Source organism: Rousettus aegyptiacus, unplaced genomic scaffold (genome assembly GCF_014176215.1).
Source record: "Rousettus aegyptiacus isolate mRouAeg1 unplaced genomic scaffold, mRouAeg1.p scaffold_m13_p_3, whole genome shotgun sequence".
Taxonomy (NCBI): Eukaryota; Metazoa; Chordata; class Mammalia; order Chiroptera; family Pteropodidae; genus Rousettus; species Rousettus aegyptiacus.
Genome location: NW_023416306.1, coordinates 74,441,855 through 74,462,338, shown reverse-complemented (window position 1 = coordinate 74,462,338; position 20,484 = coordinate 74,441,855). Strand labels below are relative to the sequence as shown.

The window sequence follows — 20,484 nt, the reverse complement described above, 5'->3', positions numbered from 1 at the left end:
CCATAGTGTGGTGAAGTGGCAATTAAGAACTAGAAGAGATATCTGGGGCTAGGGAGGTCCCTGCTTTGAAAAGCAAGGAGTCACAGCCCTATTCCAGGAGCCCAGGATACCTGTGCTGGAAAGAGGAGTCCCTATAACATTTAGCTGTGAAAACCAGCAGGGGACTGCATGAGTGAAAGACAAAAGGGCTGTGGGAGATTGAGACATGTTATTTTTAAAGGGCAAGTGCATAGACTAACTTGTGCACAAACTCACTCATTTGCTCTAAGCTCCAGCAAAAGGGCAGCAGCTCAAAAAGTGCCAGGGACCCATGGGGAGAAGCTGAACTGACTAACTTTAGGGTGAGGGCTGAAGGGGAAGGGGACAGGGTAACTCTGTACCTAGGGATGGAAATGCTATCAGGAGCCAAATCTATGCTCTCCATTAACCTAATTAACACCACTGGCCCTATCTTGGTGTTTCCCTAAATCTCCACTCCACACACCTTACTCCTCTGACCCAAGCCTCTTCCGGTGGCTCCTCTAAACAAGTAGCCTACCTGAATTTGTGCTGTGAACTTTCCAAAAATCTCTCAAAGGTCAACAAACCACAAAAAAACCTTGTGGCTCTTGCTAAGTGGACACAGGCTCAACATAAACAAAACTGGTCTCAAACTGCACTGTAACTCCCATCAAGTGACCCCAAGCTTGGCATAAGCAGTGGCCAGTCTTGGCCTGGAACGCAGCTTCAACTAAGCAGCCCCAAGCCCAGAGCAAGTGTCAGCTGGCCTCAGTTTGCATCATGGTGCCCACCAAAGAGTCTCAAGTCTAGCACTAGTGGTGAGCACCCTCAATTTAGAGTGTAGCCTCTCCTAAGCACCTCCAAGTGCAGTACAGGTGGCAACCAACCTCAGATCACTTTGTAGCTCCTACTAAATGGCTCCAAGCCTGGCATAAGCAGCAGTGGACTTTGGGCTTTATCGAAGCCCCTTCCAAGAGACTCCAGTCCCAAAACACCTGGTGGCCAGCTTCAGACCACAGAGGAGTACCACCCAACCAGCTCCTAAAAAGATACACTGAAAGGACAGACTCAGCTGGCACCACAGCCACACTATAGTAAGTCCCGCTACATGGAGTCATTGTCCTCACAATAGCTATAGTCACAGCCAGTCCTCATAGCCAGCCAGGCTAGGGTCAATCCCACCCAGTGACATGCCAAGTGAGATCGAGGCCCGACCCACATGACTGACAATGTGAAGCATAAGGCTCAGGTGACCAGGAAGACCGTGCCATTAGGCCTCAAAAAAGACATTTAAATAAGGTCACTCTACCAAAATTGGGAAACATGGCAGATCTACCTACTACACAGAAACAAAAGAGTCAGCCAAAATGAGAAAACAAAAAAGAAACATATTTCAAGTAAAAGAACAGAACAAAACTCCCGAAAAAGAACTAAACAAAATGTAGACAAGCAATCTACCAGATACAGACTTTAAAACAGTGGTTATAAGAATGCAAATGAACTTAGATGAAGAATAGATGAATGTGAACTTCAACAGACAGGAAATGTAAAAATCGAGACAGAAAAACAAAGAATCAGAAATGATGAATACAATAACTAAAAGAATACATTAAAGAGACTCAATAACAGATCAGATGGAGAGGATCAATCAGCAATATGGAAGACAAGGTAGCAGAAAACACCCAATCAAAACAGCAAAAAGAAACAAAAATTTTAAAAATGAGGACAGTTTAAGGAACTTCTGGAAGAACATCATATGTACCAACATTTGCATCACATGGGTCCCAGAAGGAGAAGCAAGAAGGGATTAAAAAAACTGTTTGAAGAAATAACGAAAGAAAACTTCCTTACCCTGGTGAAGGAACTAAGACATATGAGACCTGAAAGTGCAGAGTCCCAAATAACATTAATCCAGAGGCCCACACCACACCACATGATAATCAAAACGCCAAAGGTTAAGACAAAGAGAGAATCTTAAAAGCAGCAGGAGAAAAGCAGTTAGTTACATACAAGGGAACTCCCATTAAACTATAAGGTAATTTTTCAACAGAAACTTTGCAGGCCTTAGGAAATGGCACAAAATATTCAAAGTGATATAAGACAAAGACCTACACGCACTGTTACCCAGCAAGGCTATCATTCAGAACAAAAGAAGAGTTCCCCAGACAAGACAAAACAAAACAGGAAACAAAAGGAGTTCATGACAAACTGGTATTACAAAAAACATTAAAGAGACTTCTTTAGAAAAGACCAAACATTGGAATAAGAAAATATGAAAAAGAAAAAATTTCTAAGGCAAACACTTAGTGAAAACAGTACATCAACAAACTATAAAACTAGTACAAAGGTTGAAAGACAAAAGAAGAAAGATCATGGGTAATTACAACAATAAATTACAAGATAAACACACACCTGAGAAATAAGTAAAAATTAAAACGAAACAAAACGTTCACAGGGTGAAAAAAATGTGTTTGAATTTACAATGACCATCAACTTTAAAGAGACTGCTATAAACATAGCTTGGCATATCTGAAGCACATGGTAACCATAAACCAAATATACACAACAGTTAAAAAGAAATAAAGAAAAAAGAATCCAAACACAACACTATAGAAAGCCATGTACATACAAGAGAGCAAAAGAATAAGAAAGGAACAGAGACCTACAAAAACAATCAGAAAACAATAGTAATAACTACATAACTTTCAATAATTACTTGAAATATAAATAAACTAAATGCTCCAATCAAAAGAGAGGGTAGCTGAACGTATAAAAAAACAAGACCAGTACATATACTACCTAAAAGAGGCTCACTTCAGATCAAAAAACAGACACAGACAAAAAGTAAATGGATAAAGAAAGATATTTCATGCAAAAAGAAGTTGGAAGAAAAAAAGCTGGGGTAGCAAGATATATAGTAGACAAAACAGACTTTAAAAAAAAGGCTTACATGATCCCAAGAAGAAAATTTCATAATAAAGTGAACAATCCAACAAGATATAATTCTTGTAAACATCAACACACCCAACACAGGAGCACCTAAATATGAACATTCCATCCCAAAGCAGTAGAATATGCTTTCTTTTCAAATACACATGAAACATTTTCCAAGACAGACCACACAGGGCACAAAACAAGTCTCAATAAATCTAATTAGATTGAAATCATCATCAAGCTTCATTTCTAATCACAATATGACACTTGCGGTAATTACAAGAGAGAAACTGAAAAACTCACAAACACATGCTAAATAACATGCTACTAAGCAATGAATGGATTAACAATGAGATTAAGGAAGAAATCAAAAGATACCTTGAGATAAATGAAAATGAAAACACAATGACCCAAAAATCTACAGGACACGGCCAAAGCAGTTCTAAGGAAATTCACAGCAGTACAGGCCTACCTCAACAAGAAAAATCTCAAATATACAATCTAACCTTAAAAAGGAACTATAAAACGAATGGGGTGGGGGACGGCGGGGGGAGGGGAAGAACAGCAAGCAAAGCCCAAAACAGAAGAAAGGAATAAAGATCAGAGCAGAAATAAAAGAAATAGGCTAAAAAAACAATACAAAAGATTAAAATCAAAAGCTGGTTCTTTGAAAAGATAAACAAAATTGATAAACCTGTAATGACACATCGATGAAAAAAAAAGACTCAAATAAAATCAGATATAAAAAAGAGACAAGTGACATCAAAGAAATACGAAGGATTATTAAAAAAATGCCATGAACAATTATAAACCAACAAACTGGACAATGTGGAAAAAATAAATTCCTAGAAACATATAATCTTCCAAGACTGAATGAACAAATGAAATCTGAACAGACCGATAACCACCAATAAAAGTGAATCAGTAATAAAACAAACAAACTTTCAACAAACAAAAGTCCTGGACCAGCTGTCTTCACAGGTGAATTTTACCAAACATTCAGAAAACACCTATCCTTCTCAAACTATTAAAAAAAAAATTAAAAGATGAAGGAAGCCTCCCAAACTCACTTCATGAGACCAACATTACCTTAATATCAAAACCAAAGATACTACCAAAAAAAAAAATTTATAGGCCAATCCCTCAACAAATATTAGCAAACCGAATTCAGCAATACATTAAAAATACTGTACAGCATAATCATTCCCAGGCTGTTATTTGATTCATTCAATATCCATGAATCAATTAATGTGATTGATACACCACATAAACAAAATGAAGGATAAATCATATGATCATGCCAACCATATACAGAAAATACATCTGACAAAATCCAACATCCATTTATGATCAAAACGCTCAGCAAAGTTGGAATAAAGGGAACAAAGCTCAATATAATAAAGACCATATATGACAAACCCACAGCTAACATCATAGTCAAGAGTGGAAAGCCGAAAGCTTTTCAGTTAAGATCAAGGACAAGACAAGACATCCACTTTCACCACTTTTATTCAACATAGTATTGGAAGTCCTAGCCACGGCAATTAGGTTAAGAAATAAAATGCATCTAAATTGGAAAGGGATAAGTAAAACTGGCATTATTTGCAGATGACATGATACTCTATATATAGCAAAACCTAAAGAAGCCACTAAAACAAAAAAAAACTATTAGAGTAAGTTCAGTAAGGTAGCAGGATATAAAATTAATATTCAAAAATTGGTTGCCTTTTTATACACCAATAATGAACTCTTAGAAGGAGAAATTAAGAAAACAATCCCATTTGCAATTGCATCAAAAAGAAAAACGAGGAATAAATTTAACCAAGGAGGTAAAAGACTTATATTCAGAAAACTGTAAGATACCGAAGAAAGAAAATTAAGATGATACAAATAAATGGATATACCATGCTCATATACAGGAAGAATTAACATCATTAAAATGTCCATACTACCCCAAAGCAATCTAACAGATTCAGTGAAATCCCTATAAAAATACCACTGGCATATATTTCACAGAACTAGAACAAATAATCCTAATATTTATATGGAACCACAAAAGACCCTGAAAATCCAAAACGATCTGGAAAAAGAAGAAAAATGTTGGAAGTATCACACTCCTGACATCAAACTATATATACTACAAGGCTATAATACCACAACAGGATGGAACTGGCATAAAAAGACACACAGATCAGTGGAACAGAATGGAGAGCCCGGAAATAAACCAACACCTCTATGGTCATTAATCAATGACAAAGGAGGCAAGAATATGCAATGGGCTAAAAAGGACAGTTTCTTAAATATATGGTGTTGGAAAAACTGGACAGATACATGCAAAAAAATGAAACTTTCTTACAACACATACAAACAAACTCAAAATGGATTAAATACTTAAATGTTAAGAACTGAAACCATAAAACTCCTAGAAGAAAACATAGGCAGTAAAGTCTTTGGCATTGTTCTTAGCAATATTTTTTTGGATATGTTTCCTCAGGCAAGGAAAACAAAAGAAAAAAAAAACTAAAAAGTTTTTGCATAGTGAAGAAACTCATCAAAAAAAAAAAAAAAGACAACCTACTGAATGAGAAAACATATTTGCAAATGATACATCCAATAACGGGTTAGTATCCAAAAATATATAAAGAACTCATATAACTTAACACCAAAAAAAAAAAAAAAAAAAAAAAAGTCTGATTTAAAAAATAGACTGAGGACCTGAACAGACATTTCTCCAAAGAGGACATACAAGATGGCCAACATATATAAAAGGATGCTTTTTCAACATCACTAAAATCAGAGAAATGCAAAACAAATCACAATGAGATGTCAACTCACACCTGTTAGAATGGCTATCATCAATAAACCAACAAACAAGTGTTGGCAAGGATGTGGAGAAATGGGAACCCTTGTGGACTGTTGGAGAGACTGCAAACTGATGCAGCCACTATGGAAAACAGTATTAAGGTTCATCAAAAACTTAAAAATAGTACTACCATATGACCCAGCAATCCCACTTTTGAGTATTTATCTGAAGAAATGCAAAACACTAATTTGAAGAAATATATGCACCCTGTGTTCATTGCCGCATTATTTATGACAGCCAAAATATAGAATAAGTGAAGTTAAACTGTTTTTCTTAGTTTTAATGAACTAATAACATTTTGTTCAGACTAATATTAGTAAATGCAGGACTGAAGAAGGAATTAGAATACTTTGCATTATAAAGTATTCTCACTATGAGTGAAGGAAGCACTACCAGTGTTATTTTAAAGTGAGCTTTAAATAGTTGTAAATGTGTATTGCAAACTGTGGGGCTAAAAAAAGTTTTTGAAAGCATACAATTGACCCTTGGTTGGACAACACTGGGGTTAGGAGAACCAAACCCCAACTCAGTGAAAAACTTAACTACTAACTGCCTACTGTTGATGGGAAGCCTTACTGATAACAAAGCTGATTAACACATTTTTTTGTTACAAGTATTATATTCTTTATTGTTACACTAAACTAGAAAAAATATTAAGAAAATCATAAGAGAAAATACATGTACAGTATTTAATGAAAAAGAAATCCATGTATAATGTGAACCTGCAGACTTCAAACCCATGTTGTTCAAGGTTCAACTGTAACTGATACACTAAGAAAAGAGGGAAAAAAATGGAATCACGTAAAATGCTCTATTAAAATCGTAAAAGGCAGAAAGAATGTTAGACAAAAATTGGAAGGAACAATGGCAAGGAATAGAAAACAGTAAATGATATGGCAAATACTAATCCAACAATCACCTTAAATGCCAATGGTCTAAACACACCAATAAAAAGATTTTTAAAAAGGCAGATTGTCACAGCCCATCAAAAACAAGACCATGCTATATTCCAACTACAAGTAATCCACTTTGAAGATACATTTAGATTAAAAGAAACAGAAAAAGACATACCATGCTATCAAGGATCAAGAGAGGAAATAGCTATATTAATTTCAGAGAGAGATTCCAAAACAAGGATTCCAAAGATTCCAAAATAGTGGGGATTAAAGAGGCATTCCAGTATGACGAAAATGCTATTTCTCCACTAAAATATAATAATCTTTAATGTATACACACCTAACAACAGAGGATCAAACTACAGGAGCCAAAACTAACAGAACTACAAGGAGAAATAGCTGAATCCACTTATCATAGAGTTGAAGACTCCCATACCAGTCAATCAGAAACAGATCTAATAAGCAGAAAAATCAGTAAGGACATAGTTCAAATGAACAGTACTATCAATCAACTGGATATAACTGACAGCTATCAACTATTTCATCCAAGAACAGCAAAATATACCTTCTTCTCAAGCTCCCCAGGAGCATTCACCGAAGAGACAATCTGGACCGTAAGACACACCTTAGCAAATTCAAAAAAAACAGAAATCATACTACATATGTTCTCATACCCAATGGAATTAAACTGGATTCAGGGACAGAAAAATAGCTAGAAAACCCCAAACTACTTGGGAGATTAAACAACGTATCTCCCAATACATGGTTCAAAGAAGAAATTTCAAGACAAATTAAAAAACATCTTGAACTAAATGAAAATGAAAATACAACCTACAATAATCTGTGGAATGCAGACAAAGCAGTGCTTTAAGGGAAATTTATAGTACTGAATGCATATGCTGGAAAATAGGAACAAACTAAAATTTTAAAATCTAAGCTTCCACCTTAGGAGCAAGAAAAAGGACAAATTAAATGCAAAGCAAGCAAAGAAAGACAGTTATACAAACTAGAAATCAATAAAATTTAAAACTGGAAATCAAGAGAAAAATCAACAAAATCAAAAGCTATTTCTTTGAAAAGATCAAAATTGATAAATCTCTAGCTCGACTAAGATAAAGAGAGAAGACACATCACACTAAAATGAGAAATGAAAGAGGTGACATCACTGAAGGACCAATATATGCAAGATATATATGACATAATCTCCAAAACAGATGAAAGAAATCAAAGAATATAGATAGTCCATGTTCATTCATAGAAAGGCAATACTGTCAAGACATTAGTGCTTCCCAACTTGATCTAGAGAATCAATGCAATCCCAAGTGAAAATCCTAGGAAGTTATTTTGTGACTAAGGTATAGCCAAGGGAACACTGAAGTAGAAAAAAATCAGAGGGCTGACACTACCAGACTTCAAGACTTAGTATAAAGCTATATACTAATCACAGAAATGTAGTACTGGTGAAAGAGTTGACAAACAGATCAATGAAACAGAACAGAGTCCATAAAAGGACCCCCACAAATACAGTCACCTGGTCTTTGACAAAGGAGCAAAGACATGCAACAAAGAATGTCTTTTCAACAAAATGGTGCTGGAACAGGATAGCACAGGTTAAAAAAAGGGGGGGGGGAGGATTTACGAAGACTTTACATCCTTCACAAAAACTAACTCGAAATCATAGGCCTAAATGTAAAATGCAAAACTATAAAATTCCTGAAAGACAACATAGGAGAAAATCTAGAACATCTTGGTTACATTGAGTAATTTCTAGATACGTGAAAGGCATAGTTATCAAAGAAATCCTTGAGAAGTGGGACTTAACTGCAATGGAAAAACTGCTTTGTGAAAGACACTGTCAAGTGAATAAGAAGATAAGCCACAGACTAAGAGAACATCTGCAAAAGAAATCTAAAAAAGGACTTATCTAAAATACACAAATTCAGCAATAAGAAAACTGATTAAAAATGAACCAAATACTTTAACAGACACCTCACTAAAGAAGATATAAAGATGGCAAATAAGCATGTGAAAGGATGCTTCCCATGATATGTCATCAAGGAAATGCAAACTCAAAACAATGAGACACCACTACACACACCTATTAGAACAGTGAAAATCCAAAATACTGACAATACCAAATGTTAGAAAAGATGTAGAGCAACTGGAACTCTCACTCACCGCAGGGGGAATTCAAATTTAGCAGTTTCTTATAAAACTAAACATACTCTTACTATATGATCCAACAATTATGCTCCTTGGGATTTACACAAAGGACTTAAAAACATATTCACACAAACACAAGAACACAGATGTTTATAGCAACTTTATGCATAATCACCAAAACTTAGAAGCAACCAAGACATCCTTCAGTATGTAACTGGGTAATAAACTGCACTAGGTGCAGACAGTAAAAATCATTCAATACTAAAAAGAAATGAGCTATCAAGCCACAAAAAAACATTGAGAAACCTCACATACCAAAAGAGAAGCAAATCTGATAAGGCTACTTACTGTATGAGTCTAAATATGATACTTTGGAAAAGGCAAAACTATGAAGACAATAAAAAGTCAGCGGTTGAAGGGATTAAGAAATACAAATTGGCAGTTACAGAACAGTCACAGGGATGTAAAGTATAGTATAAAAAATACAATCAATAATATGGTAAGAACTCTGTTGCTAACAGCGTACTAGACTTATGAGAAGGAATCACTTTGTAAGTTATATAAATGTCTAACTACTATGCCGTACATGAGAGTAATATAATATTGAATGTCAACTGTAATTGAAAATGAAAAAAAGTCAGTGGTTGTCAGGGATTAAGGGAAAGGTAGGGATGAATAATGGGAACACAGGGATTTTTAGGACAGTGAAACTACTCTGAATAATACTATAATGGTAGATACATATCATTAAGCATTTGTCAAAACCCAGAGAATGTATAACACAAAGAGTAAACCCTAAGGTAAAATATGGACTCTGAGTGATGATGATGTGTTAGTGTAGGTTCATCAATTCTAACAAATGTACAATCTGATATGGAACTCTGCTAATGGGGAGGGTAAAGAAAGGAAGGGAGTATATGAGAAATTGTTGTACCCTCTGCTCAATTGCTCTGAACTTAAAACTGCTCTGAAAAAAATAAAATGCATCTATAGCCATGCAACCCTGAACATGCCCGATCCCATCTGATCTCAGAAGCTAAGTAGGTTTGGGGCCTGGTTAGTACTTGGATGGGAGACCACCTAGGAAAACCAGGGGGTGTAGGCGCAAAAAAAAAAAAAATCTAAATAAGTAAATAAGAAATTGTAAATTAACAAGGTCCGTACAATCTGTGAAGTTAACCAAAGGCTGCCTCGTCTAAAAATGAATGAATGAATGAATGGTGAAATGTATTTTTAAAAATCCTTTAGAAAAATGAAGAGGTTCAAGATTTATTCTTCCACCATTAACACTGGGCTAGACGAGATAAGCAATGCCTTCAAAGCTGAGTTAAAATTATTTTGAAGCTTGTATCCAGCTAAATTACCAGCTGACATTTACACTCACTATGGGCGCAGAATTTACATGCCACACAATCTTCTCTAAGTTACTGAAGGATATTCTTCAGAAAACAAGAGAGAAAAGCTTCATAAACACACAGGAGCCAAGAAACCAGATATACTCAGGAGTATAGAAGTCCAACAAATTTCTGCGAAGTCAGATGGAGACTCATACAGATGGAGCAAGAGACCAGGAACTCAAGGACTGTCTCCAAGAAGCTGACACCCGACAGTAGGGAGATAAATTACTCATACCACAAAGGTTAATATCCTGACATTTTTAAAAAGAGCTTCTGAAAGTAGAGAAAAAAAATAGGTGAGATAAGGACAGAAAAAAGGAAGGCCAAAGAAGCCATTACAAGACAGGACATTCAACTTCACATTTAACTACAGATATACCATTTCTCACCCATCGGTTGGACAAAAATCCACACAGATGACAACATACTACTCTGGCAAGACTGTGGAAAAAAACAAACACTTACACAGTGCTTGCTAATAGAAATGAAAAATGGCACACAGCCCACAGAGGGGCATCTAGTGGTATGTCACACAATTACATGGGCATTTAAAATGACTCAGTTCTACTGCTAGAACTCTATTCCAATGACACACTGGCAAGACATACAGACTAATCCACAAATTGTAGCTATTATTTCTAATAGCAGAAAAGTTGAAACAACCCAAATGTCCAAATAACTGACTACTGAACTAATACGGTAGATGCACACAATGGCATCCTATGCAGCTGTAAAGAGGCATGAGAAAGATCTCTGTATACTACTAAGGAGTGGTCAACAACACACACCATTAAGCTGAAAACACAAGTAACAGAAGAGTAAGTACATGTGTGTATATTCACTGGGCACTGATGCCAGTCTGTCATCAAAAGTGGGTTACATCACCCATCTGAACATCACAGATTTTCCAATGGAAAATAGAACAAGATTCTTTACTACGCAGCTACATCTATTTGTTGATTGAAGAAATAGAGCTGTATTTACAAAATAAACTGTTCTATGACTCACAAGTTATTTAAGCTATCCTAAACCATGATGGGCAAGAAAAACTACATACTCTTAACTGTTCTAACAGAAGCTCATTCAGACACGTTCCAAAATAATCAACTTTTAACTTGGTGTGAACTCAGATGTTCCAAAATTAAGACAAAGGTCTGTTCCAGCAACTCATGTGGATTAGAAAACACTCAGTAATGCCCCTACACACCACACTAACTGCCTCCAACTCTATCAATTCACTCATTCCTCCCCTATGAGCACCTCTTCCTGTTGTGAAATTTCCCTGAAAAACTTGTCAAGGTGACACTCAGCAAATTTAATAAGCCCAGCTTTAAATGAACAGCAGTGGTCTCTGGGGATGCCACTTCAACAGAAAGTAAAGGAGGAGTATGACTTTATAAATTTAAGGGAGAAATCAAGAAATCTGAAAGATGATGCATATTCTCACCATATAACCAGGAAACCTGAAATCTAATCTCTAGAAAAAACAGCCACAAATACTGACACCTGGAGGTCTCAATAATGTAAGTGAATTCCACCAGACAACAAGGCCCACTTTGACACACACAGCTTCCAATCAAATTTTCTGTGCCTTGCTTGGTAGGGAATATCTGCCTCAGATCACAGGAGACTCAAGGAAAACCTCCAGATGAAACACAGAGACTAAAAGCAAAGAGAAACAAAGACACACATAAGACGACCAGCTAATTCAAGAAAGGCTTTTTGGAAATACAGCTTTTAGCCTCAATAGTATTGGTTACTTGCATCCGTGAAATAAACAAGAACAAAAAAAGTTGCTAGAAATTTAAAATGCTTATTAAAATTTTTTTACAAGATTGGAAAATACAGTAACTCCCTCAGAGACTAGAAAGATAGAAATGAAGTTAAAAAAAAAAAAAATTGACCTAAGAGGCATAACAATCTAAGTAGCATGTATTCCAGAGAGAAAAGAGGAAATGAAAGACAATCAAAGGAGTAACAAAGAATTTCATATAAATGATAAATCCAAAGACTGAAAAGCTTAAAATAATAAATGAAAAAGACCTACACTAACATATGCTGTCGTAAAGTTTCAGAACACATAAAAACACTATTCCAAGTTCCTAAAGAGGGAAAAACCACTGAACAAAGATTCAAAAATGAAAATGGCATCCAACTTCCCCAAACAGCAACACTGGGATCTGAAAGACAATAAATGGAGCCTGGAAAATTATAAATGAAAAGTAATTTCCAACCTAGAATCTTTTACCCCACCAAAGACTGAGCATGAGAGTAAAATAAAGACAATGTGAACACAAAGTCTCAATAAAAAAACTCACCTTTTATGTGCATTTCTGAAAAATTTAGAGACAATTTTGAGCATGCAGAAAAGTAAACAATATGAATGAATTGGCATATGTTCTACTTGCAGCTTTAATAATCAACTCATTCACTGCCTACTCCTGGACATTTTGAAGATGTACAGGAGTCCATACCAAAAAAGGAAAGGCCTAGCATTCAGGAAACAAGGAGAATCCAATATGCAAGAAAAAGGAATTCCAGGGTGATGATGTTGCAGCAGGTAGAGAAAGCAATCCACACAGATCAGAAAAGGACGGAAGGCACTAGAAAAACTCAAGAAATCAGAGAGATGGATTTTCTATCACATCTGATGTGCAGGAAATTACACTGAAAGAAGTTTTATAAAGCTGTTGGGAGGATTTAAGAGACTTCAAGTTGCAAAGAAATTTAAATAAGTATAAAAAAAAAGAAAGCAATCACTAAGTCAAGTGTACAAAGAAAAAAGTAATTATACTGTATTACTTGGTTCAAAAGTATTCAGTATTTATATAGTAATTATAACAAACAATAAACATAATTTTAGCCAAAATCTTTACTAGAAAGCTAATGGGAGAGGGAGAAGTTATATAAAAAAATGCCAAAATCCTCAACATATATCAACACATAATATCTAAAAATTGTCCAAAAGAGAAAGCTATGTACTAACGCGGTTTATAAATTTTAAGGTTAAAAATAAAAAAAATTAAAAAAAAAATCAATGAATGGAGTGCCTACTACTTTTTACTCTAAGTCTTTGACACTACTTGACATTTTCGACTGTGAGTTTTTATTAATTTGATAAAAATAAAACCAAGGCTTTAAAATATTTGAATTAAATAGTTGTTATATCTGAGTGTTAGGTTCATGGTTATCTATTACTACCATTCCCCATACCTATCAGTCTGATTAAAGTATGTCATAAAAGGAAGAAAAAAAACCTGAAGCCTTTGGTAAAGTAGTAAAAATGGAAGCTAACTCTAGGGAAAAAATAGAAGTTATACCATAATAAGACTTGCTGACCAATGTCATTAAGTACATAGAAACTATTACTTTAGTAACCAATTAAATTCTAACAAATTATATAAGCACATTTTTAAAAGAGAAATCCCTAATATGTTGAACTAGACACATTGAAAGGACGTAAAAATCAATTTTTAAATCTTTAGTAATCACTCGCACAACATATCAAACAGTGTCAGATGCTGGGACCTGCCTACCCAATCTATTACCAAGGTGGCAGTTTTAAATTCTTTGACACTCCTTCCATTCAGCATAGCATACTCTCCCTCCCTTAAACCTGGGAGGACACTGTGACTGCCTCAAAGAGCAGAATACAGCAGAAGTGAACCTGTAAGACTTCTAAAGCTCTGACAGAAGAGATCATACAGCTGTGCCTGTTTCTCTTGGGAAACTCCCTCTGGAAGCCTCCGTGTAAGAAGCCCAGCCACCCAGAAGGCCCACCTAGAGAGACACATAGGAGATGGACCCACTGAAGCCCCAGCTTTAACCTTTAAGATGGCACTACCCTAACGGCAGAGCTGAGCCACCATATCAACTTTGGAATGCTACCTGAGTTTCCTGTTTCATAAGGGAAAAAAATACCTTTTATAGTGAATTTTTTTTTATTTGTAAATAGGCACATTCATTACTGATATAGAGATTTAAAAGCAAGAGAGCCTTTGTCTACATCAAGACGATGAAGAAGTAAGACAATTTTATAAACCATACTGATGAGGAGTTGATCTTTCTAAGTAGGATCTATCACATAACCATGAAAAAGGATTATGACCTTACAGTCTAACAGGCCCACTAGAATTTAAAGAGTACCTACTTTGTCTTTAGCCCTATGCCATATGCTCTAAGAAATAAGAGTAAGAGAATACAAAATCAAGGTGCTGGCTAGAATTAACAATCGCTCTCTTAAAAATAGTTTTATCTCTTGATTTAGCTCCTTTAGTTACTTATACCATACCACACTTTAATCAGCTGACTCTCCTCCTAAGAGGATGACTTCAAAATCAATGACGAAAACAAGAGTGTTGAAATTGGAGTGGTGTGCATAAAAAGAACTTTGGAAAATGAATTACTATTCCAAGAGACAGAAACATGGGAGGTTTCAGTGAACAACAAAAAACAACAGCAATTTTTCAACTAGTAACATGAAATAGAAAATATCATGAATGGTACAATGTGCCAGGCACCTAGCTATGCACTTAACACACACAAGCTCATTCATTCCTCAAATAACCCCAACAAGTACATATCCTATCATTCCATTTAGATGAGAAAAACCAAGGCTCGAGAAGATACAAAATGCACCATTTATACAGCCAATGAGTGGATAGAGCTGATGAGAGCTGAGATTTGAAAAACAAACTCTCAGGTGACTTATACTTACTTCAGTCTGTCATCACTATTGCCAAGTTAATCTTATTGACAAATACTCAACAGTTACACCAATATTATTTAAAAAAAGAGCAACTAAAATCAAAATGTGATATGGGGTAAAGATCTGAATTCCTGTAGCTTTTCTACAAAGGAATTCCAAATGCCATAGTTAATAAATATAAGAAATGGTTTTAAATCACACAGCAACCATTTCTATAAGAATAATAATAATTCTGTTTTTATCAAAGAATCTTAAAATGTTATGACAAAACTTTTTCAACATGAAATGTACTTCTTAAATGGAGAAGAATCTAAGTCCTAAAGAAAATATCACTTACCTATTTTACAGTGTAGCCTGTAAGATTTATCTTTGTTTTAGGGGTGGGTAAAAATCATACAAAGTCTAAACTTCTAGTTATATTAGCTGTGTGCTACGAAAATAATTTCTATTAAATATTCATTTCCATACATTTCATTACAATAACGTTCTTTCAGAGTAATAACAAAAAAAATGCAAGTTTATCTTTTTTCCCTTAAAATTGCTATTAATATTCTCTTACTAAATCTAATATTCATCTAGGTACTTCACTTTCACGTCTTTAAAAAAAATAACAAATGCTTCATTTACTATAATCTTATTAGCTAGATATTTACAATTCACTTGCTAAATTTAGTGGGCACCTATAACTTGGTAGGTGAGAGACCACAAGAAAAGAAATTAGTATGACCCCATACCCTCAAAAAGCTAAACCTGTATTTTGTATGTCTGTGTATGAAATACTGTACATCACAAAGCTTTAAGAGAAAACCACTAGGAATTTGCATGAAAGTACTCCTCAATTTTACAACTGTTTTCAGTTTATTGCACTAAGGTACGCAGAGAACTGCACTGCCTACCTGCATCAGCTCTGGACCGCTGGCCAGGTGTCTTCCCGAATGGGGTCTTCATTCATCTGTATTTAAGTGAGCAGCAGAGCTGCTGAACTAGGGTGAAAATTCAATATGCTCCAATTTGAAACTGCACAGAATTTCAATGTTCTTGTTAATCCATCATCCAAGTGCCTCTTTTAAAAGGTCAGCAAAAATACGTGAAATCATAAGCACTCTGTAAAATAGTGAAACAATAGTTCATTACTACAGTATCATGAGAGCAAAATTATCCGAGTAAGCCATCAAATGTGACATCAAATTTTAAATAGAATGTTAACCAAAATGCACCCTGCCCAAAAGCAATTAACTTTCTTTCCTCAGACCTGGGTGCCTAGGATGGCTCAGAGGCAGGGAGGAAAGGAGGCACTAAAACCTAGTCCTTTCAATGAGTAAGTCTGGGGCATCTGCAAGACCCCAAAGTTCTTCAAAGGTCAACTGGAACACAATATAGAGTCCAGCTTCCCCCACTGTATCTCGACCCACTTTGCTGCCAGAAGTCAAAAAGAGTAGAAATTGGGGTGTCAGAGAAGTTTTAGACTAACATGGCCCACCTCCTTAATGGGACACAAAGATGCCATTCACATGGGGGTGGTGGTATGTGAGGTCCAGAGAAGGAAAGGTGAAACAAAAACAAAAGCTGGCAAGGGGACCGCACAGGAATCAAGTTCAACACAGAAGAGCAGAAGGTCAGTAGGCCAGCAACCTTGGGCAAGAGAAACAATTATAGCCAACAAGACTTTACGGTTCCCTCTGCTCTCAAGTTTCCAGAAACCGGAGGTAAAGATCTAGTAACTTTGGACATGCCTCAAAGAAACTTCGAACTCAAGCAAAAGTTGACATTTTATAGAAGCAGGTTATCATTTAAGCCAAATTTGGTTCCAGTTTCAGTTTGAAGAGTAAAACATTATATGGAGACATTCTCATAAAACACTAGCAACATCCGCTAATAAATTTCACTAAACCACATGACTACATTCTTATGTATTGATCTTCCTATCTATAATTTGTGACCATGTGTTCACAGGTTTAAGAATTAAAGGCAATAATGAATCAATTTTCTAGAGACTAAAATGTAACAAAACAGTTAAAATAACTTAGAAGCCTAATTAATGAGGGAGAGTGGAATCAACTGGTAAAAATTCTTGACCATATAAAACTTTTATTGTTCAAGTAAGATAGATTTAAAAATGAATGGACTGTATAATTCATTCAATGACTATTCACTGAGGGCCTACTGTTTGAAGCACAGGTAGGAGACAGCGCATACACAGATAAATAAAACAGATACTGTCTCAAGTGGCAATAATACTGACAGAAACACGAGAGTAGCCTCTTTTCTGGAGGTAACTCTTCCCCGTGCAAGGTCCCAAGTGTTCTTTCTAAAAGCTGCAGCAGCCTGCCACATGGCCCGAAAAACCTAAGGGGACAGCCTAGGGCAATGTTGTCAGGACAACTGGCTGGTCACTCGTCTTTCCCTAAGCGTCCAACCAACAGCCGTACAAGACTCACATTCTTGTACCTTATTCAACACCAGACATCTCAGCTTCTCTCATTCAACTCTCCCCACACTAATCTATCCTTACCTAACCTCTCCTCCCTGTCTGCCCAAACCTCTCCATTGCCTGCTGGAAGGCAGTTTGCCTTTAGCAAAGTCTGTCTAGTGTCCCCACCGCCCAGCAGCTCTCTGCAATGCTGCTGTGTGTAATCCCCACTGTCTACAGATACACAATCTCTCCCACTCGAACACCCCCCACATGGAGGCATGTGCCACAGCACTAGAAACAGCAGCTGCCCCTTTTTGCTGCAGTCATCTTTCTGTTAATCCTCTTGTCATCTGAACACACTTTGAGGACTTTGGTATCTGCTGTTATCTCCTTATTTTTGCCACTATCACTGCATTCTTGGCAACATGAGATACTTTCAAACAACCTGCTTCCTCGGTTTCAACATCCTCACTTCAAATTATCAACTCCCTCCAGCCAACTATCTCTATGGTCACCACCTCATTTATCACCAATGACTGCAATACCTCTGGAATTTTTGTTACAAGCATCTCACACTCAAAACCACCTCTGACAGCTCCACCAATAATAAAGGCCTCCTCCAACAATTCTTTGATAATCGTTCTGTCATTGTCCCATTGTCTTCCCTGGACGACCACTACAATGACTCCCTTGCTTTTCTCCATTTTCTCCCTTCTCTTCCTGTCACTTTTGTGACAAAATGCTAAACCAACTCCCTGCCTCTCATACCCACAACTTAAGTTGCAAATTTATAATCTCGTGTCTCAAATAAGCATTCAAGAACACTACCCCAATCTTAGCAAATACATTTTATCTGTTAGGAAAATAGAGGCAAAAAAGAGAGTACCCACCTTCCCACCACCAAATTCACCAACTGATTGCTATGCTCTGCAGCTACAGTAACAGATGAATTATGATTAAGTTCAACCCTTTCACTTGTCTTAATTCTGTCTTCCATATCAATTTCTCTTAACAGTAAAATATTCCCACTGACATACAATAAATAATGTGGTATATCACAACTTTAACAATATCCCAAAATTTTGCTCCTTTTCTCTGCTTCCATTCACATGGCTCCTTCACAGATTGAGGACTATTTTAATCTATACAAATTTCAATGTAGCCTACCTTAATAAATTACATTGATTCCATTACAAGAAAAACTTAGCCTACCAATGTTTTAAAGGGTGTGTGTGCATCCTTCTCATTTGGAAAGTTAAGCTTACTTTTGGTAATACTTTCTATTGCTTACCACTTTATTAAAATTTTCACATTGGTATAAAGTGTAAGATAGAAATTGAAGAGTTGCAGTGGGGGAAGGACACAAGGGGCTTTTTTGAACAATATAAGAATGCAAAATTTTAAATGAAAGTTCTTCCTCATTTCCAAACTGCAATTAATATTCTAACTACCTAATCTTTTTATTTTGTTACTTTTTAAGCAAGGCAACCTGTGGTTGACCTCACAGATTGCAAGGATTTTGTCAGCTTATATTCCTCCTTTTTAAAAAGATTTTTTTACGCCTAGTACCTGTTTTCCTTGGTGGTCTCCCATCCAAGTACTAACCAGGCCCAACCCTCCTTAACTACTAAGATCAGACAGGATCGGGCTTGTTCAGGGTAGCATGGCTACAGACTTCCAACTGCCTAATCTTATCCCAACTCCTAAAAGGTGAGAAAGAAACATACAGAGACTGAATGAAAGGAAAACACTGAAGAGTGCTAACTAATGAAACCTTGGCTTTGTTTTGCTTCAATGGTTGCCAGTATAATGTTTGAAAATTGAGATGAACTGGAGCTTTCCAAAAAAAAAAAAAAAAAAAAAAATATCTTACTCTCTTTTGACTGGAAAGAGCAAAACTTAATTGTTCATTTTTTAAAAAAACATACAATTTTTACCTTAAGTTGTTCTACTAAAGTGATTTAGTAATAAGATAAACTGAAGGGTAAAAAAAATTTTTTTGACTTAAAAGCTGATAGCAAAATCTCATTTCTAGGAGAGCAGAAATTACAAAACTTTTTTCAAATGTCAATAAGCTTAATTTCGAGGCCATAAAAAAAAAAATAAAAAGAGAGAGAGAATCTTGGATTCAAAGAGACCCCAATAGTTGCCAAAACCATTAGGCTGATGGAGAATATTGCACAGCACCACAGGACCACCCACAGATTACCAGATTATAAATGATGCTTTATGCAAGAGGGACTTAACAATGCAGCACCAATAGTGAACAACCACACTTTACAGGCTTCATGATGTGATGTGGCACTAAGTACACATCACTTACAAAATGTTCTTGTCCAAAATGCTCTTTCTACATCTGCTAGGTTCTCTAAACCTATTTTCCAGTTTATAGAAAATACAGGTGATACTGGAGCAAGTGAGAATTTTCTACAAGACCAATGGCCCATAATACTCTTCAAAAAGTCAGTATCATCAGAAAAAAGGTAGACATAACTGCTCTTGATTAAAAGTAACTAAAAGGAGACAACCAATCAAATGCAATAAGTAAACCCTGAATGGGTGGTTTGGAAAAAAAAAGGCTATAGATGATATTTAAGACAAATGGGAAATTTAAATAGGGGTTAAATAGTGTATGAAATTATGGAATTATAGTTAATCTTTAAAAGCACAATAATTACATTGTGATTATGCATGAGAACATACTTATTCTTAGGAAACGCATGCTGAAATTTCTAGAGGTAGACTGTCATAACGTCTGCAGTGAATTTCAAATGGTTCCTAGAAAGAAAATGATACACAAAGAATAAAGCGAAAATTGCAAAACATTAATTTTTGAATCTAGATGAAGAGCATACTGTTTTAACTTTAATTATAACTTGAAATGCTTCATAATAAATGGGAGGATCCTGATTTCCCTTTGCTAAGTCCTTCTTTATTAAATATAGCTAACTATCCAGCCTTGCAATTTTGCTAAATCATCTTTAAAATACATCACTGTAGAAGAGAGACTGTTCCATGACATGACTGCTGCTGGACCCTCAAGCTAGATCCAAGGCAGAACAGAGATTGCTAAAATCCCCTCAGAAACTGTATGATAAATCCCTCAACTA

At 35.8% G+C, this 20,484-nt stretch overlaps 1 protein-coding gene and 1 pseudogene across 10 annotated transcripts in view; one reads left to right on the top strand and one right to left on the bottom strand.

Annotated features, from left to right (window-relative positions):
• SPIN1 (spindlin 1) overlaps positions 1–20,484 on the bottom strand; it is a 60,703-nt gene that overhangs the window by 24,061 nt on the left and 16,158 nt on the right. For 6 of the 10 annotated variants that reach the window (XM_016135372.2, XM_016135353.2, XM_016135364.2 and 3 more), the window contains exon 2: positions 15,858–16,065. The exons of 3 other annotated variants lie outside the window; for them this stretch is intronic. In XM_016135372.2, coding sequence (XP_015990858.1) covers positions 15,858–15,909 — 52 coding nt within the window. In that variant the 5' untranslated portion in view covers positions 15,910–16,065. Of the gene's footprint in view, positions 1–15,857; positions 16,066–20,077; positions 20,159–20,484 lie in introns of those variants that run through there. One more of the 10 variants, XM_016135348.2, reaches the window with a different exon arrangement.
• LOC118600816 lies at positions 9,842–9,961 on the top strand (annotated as a pseudogene).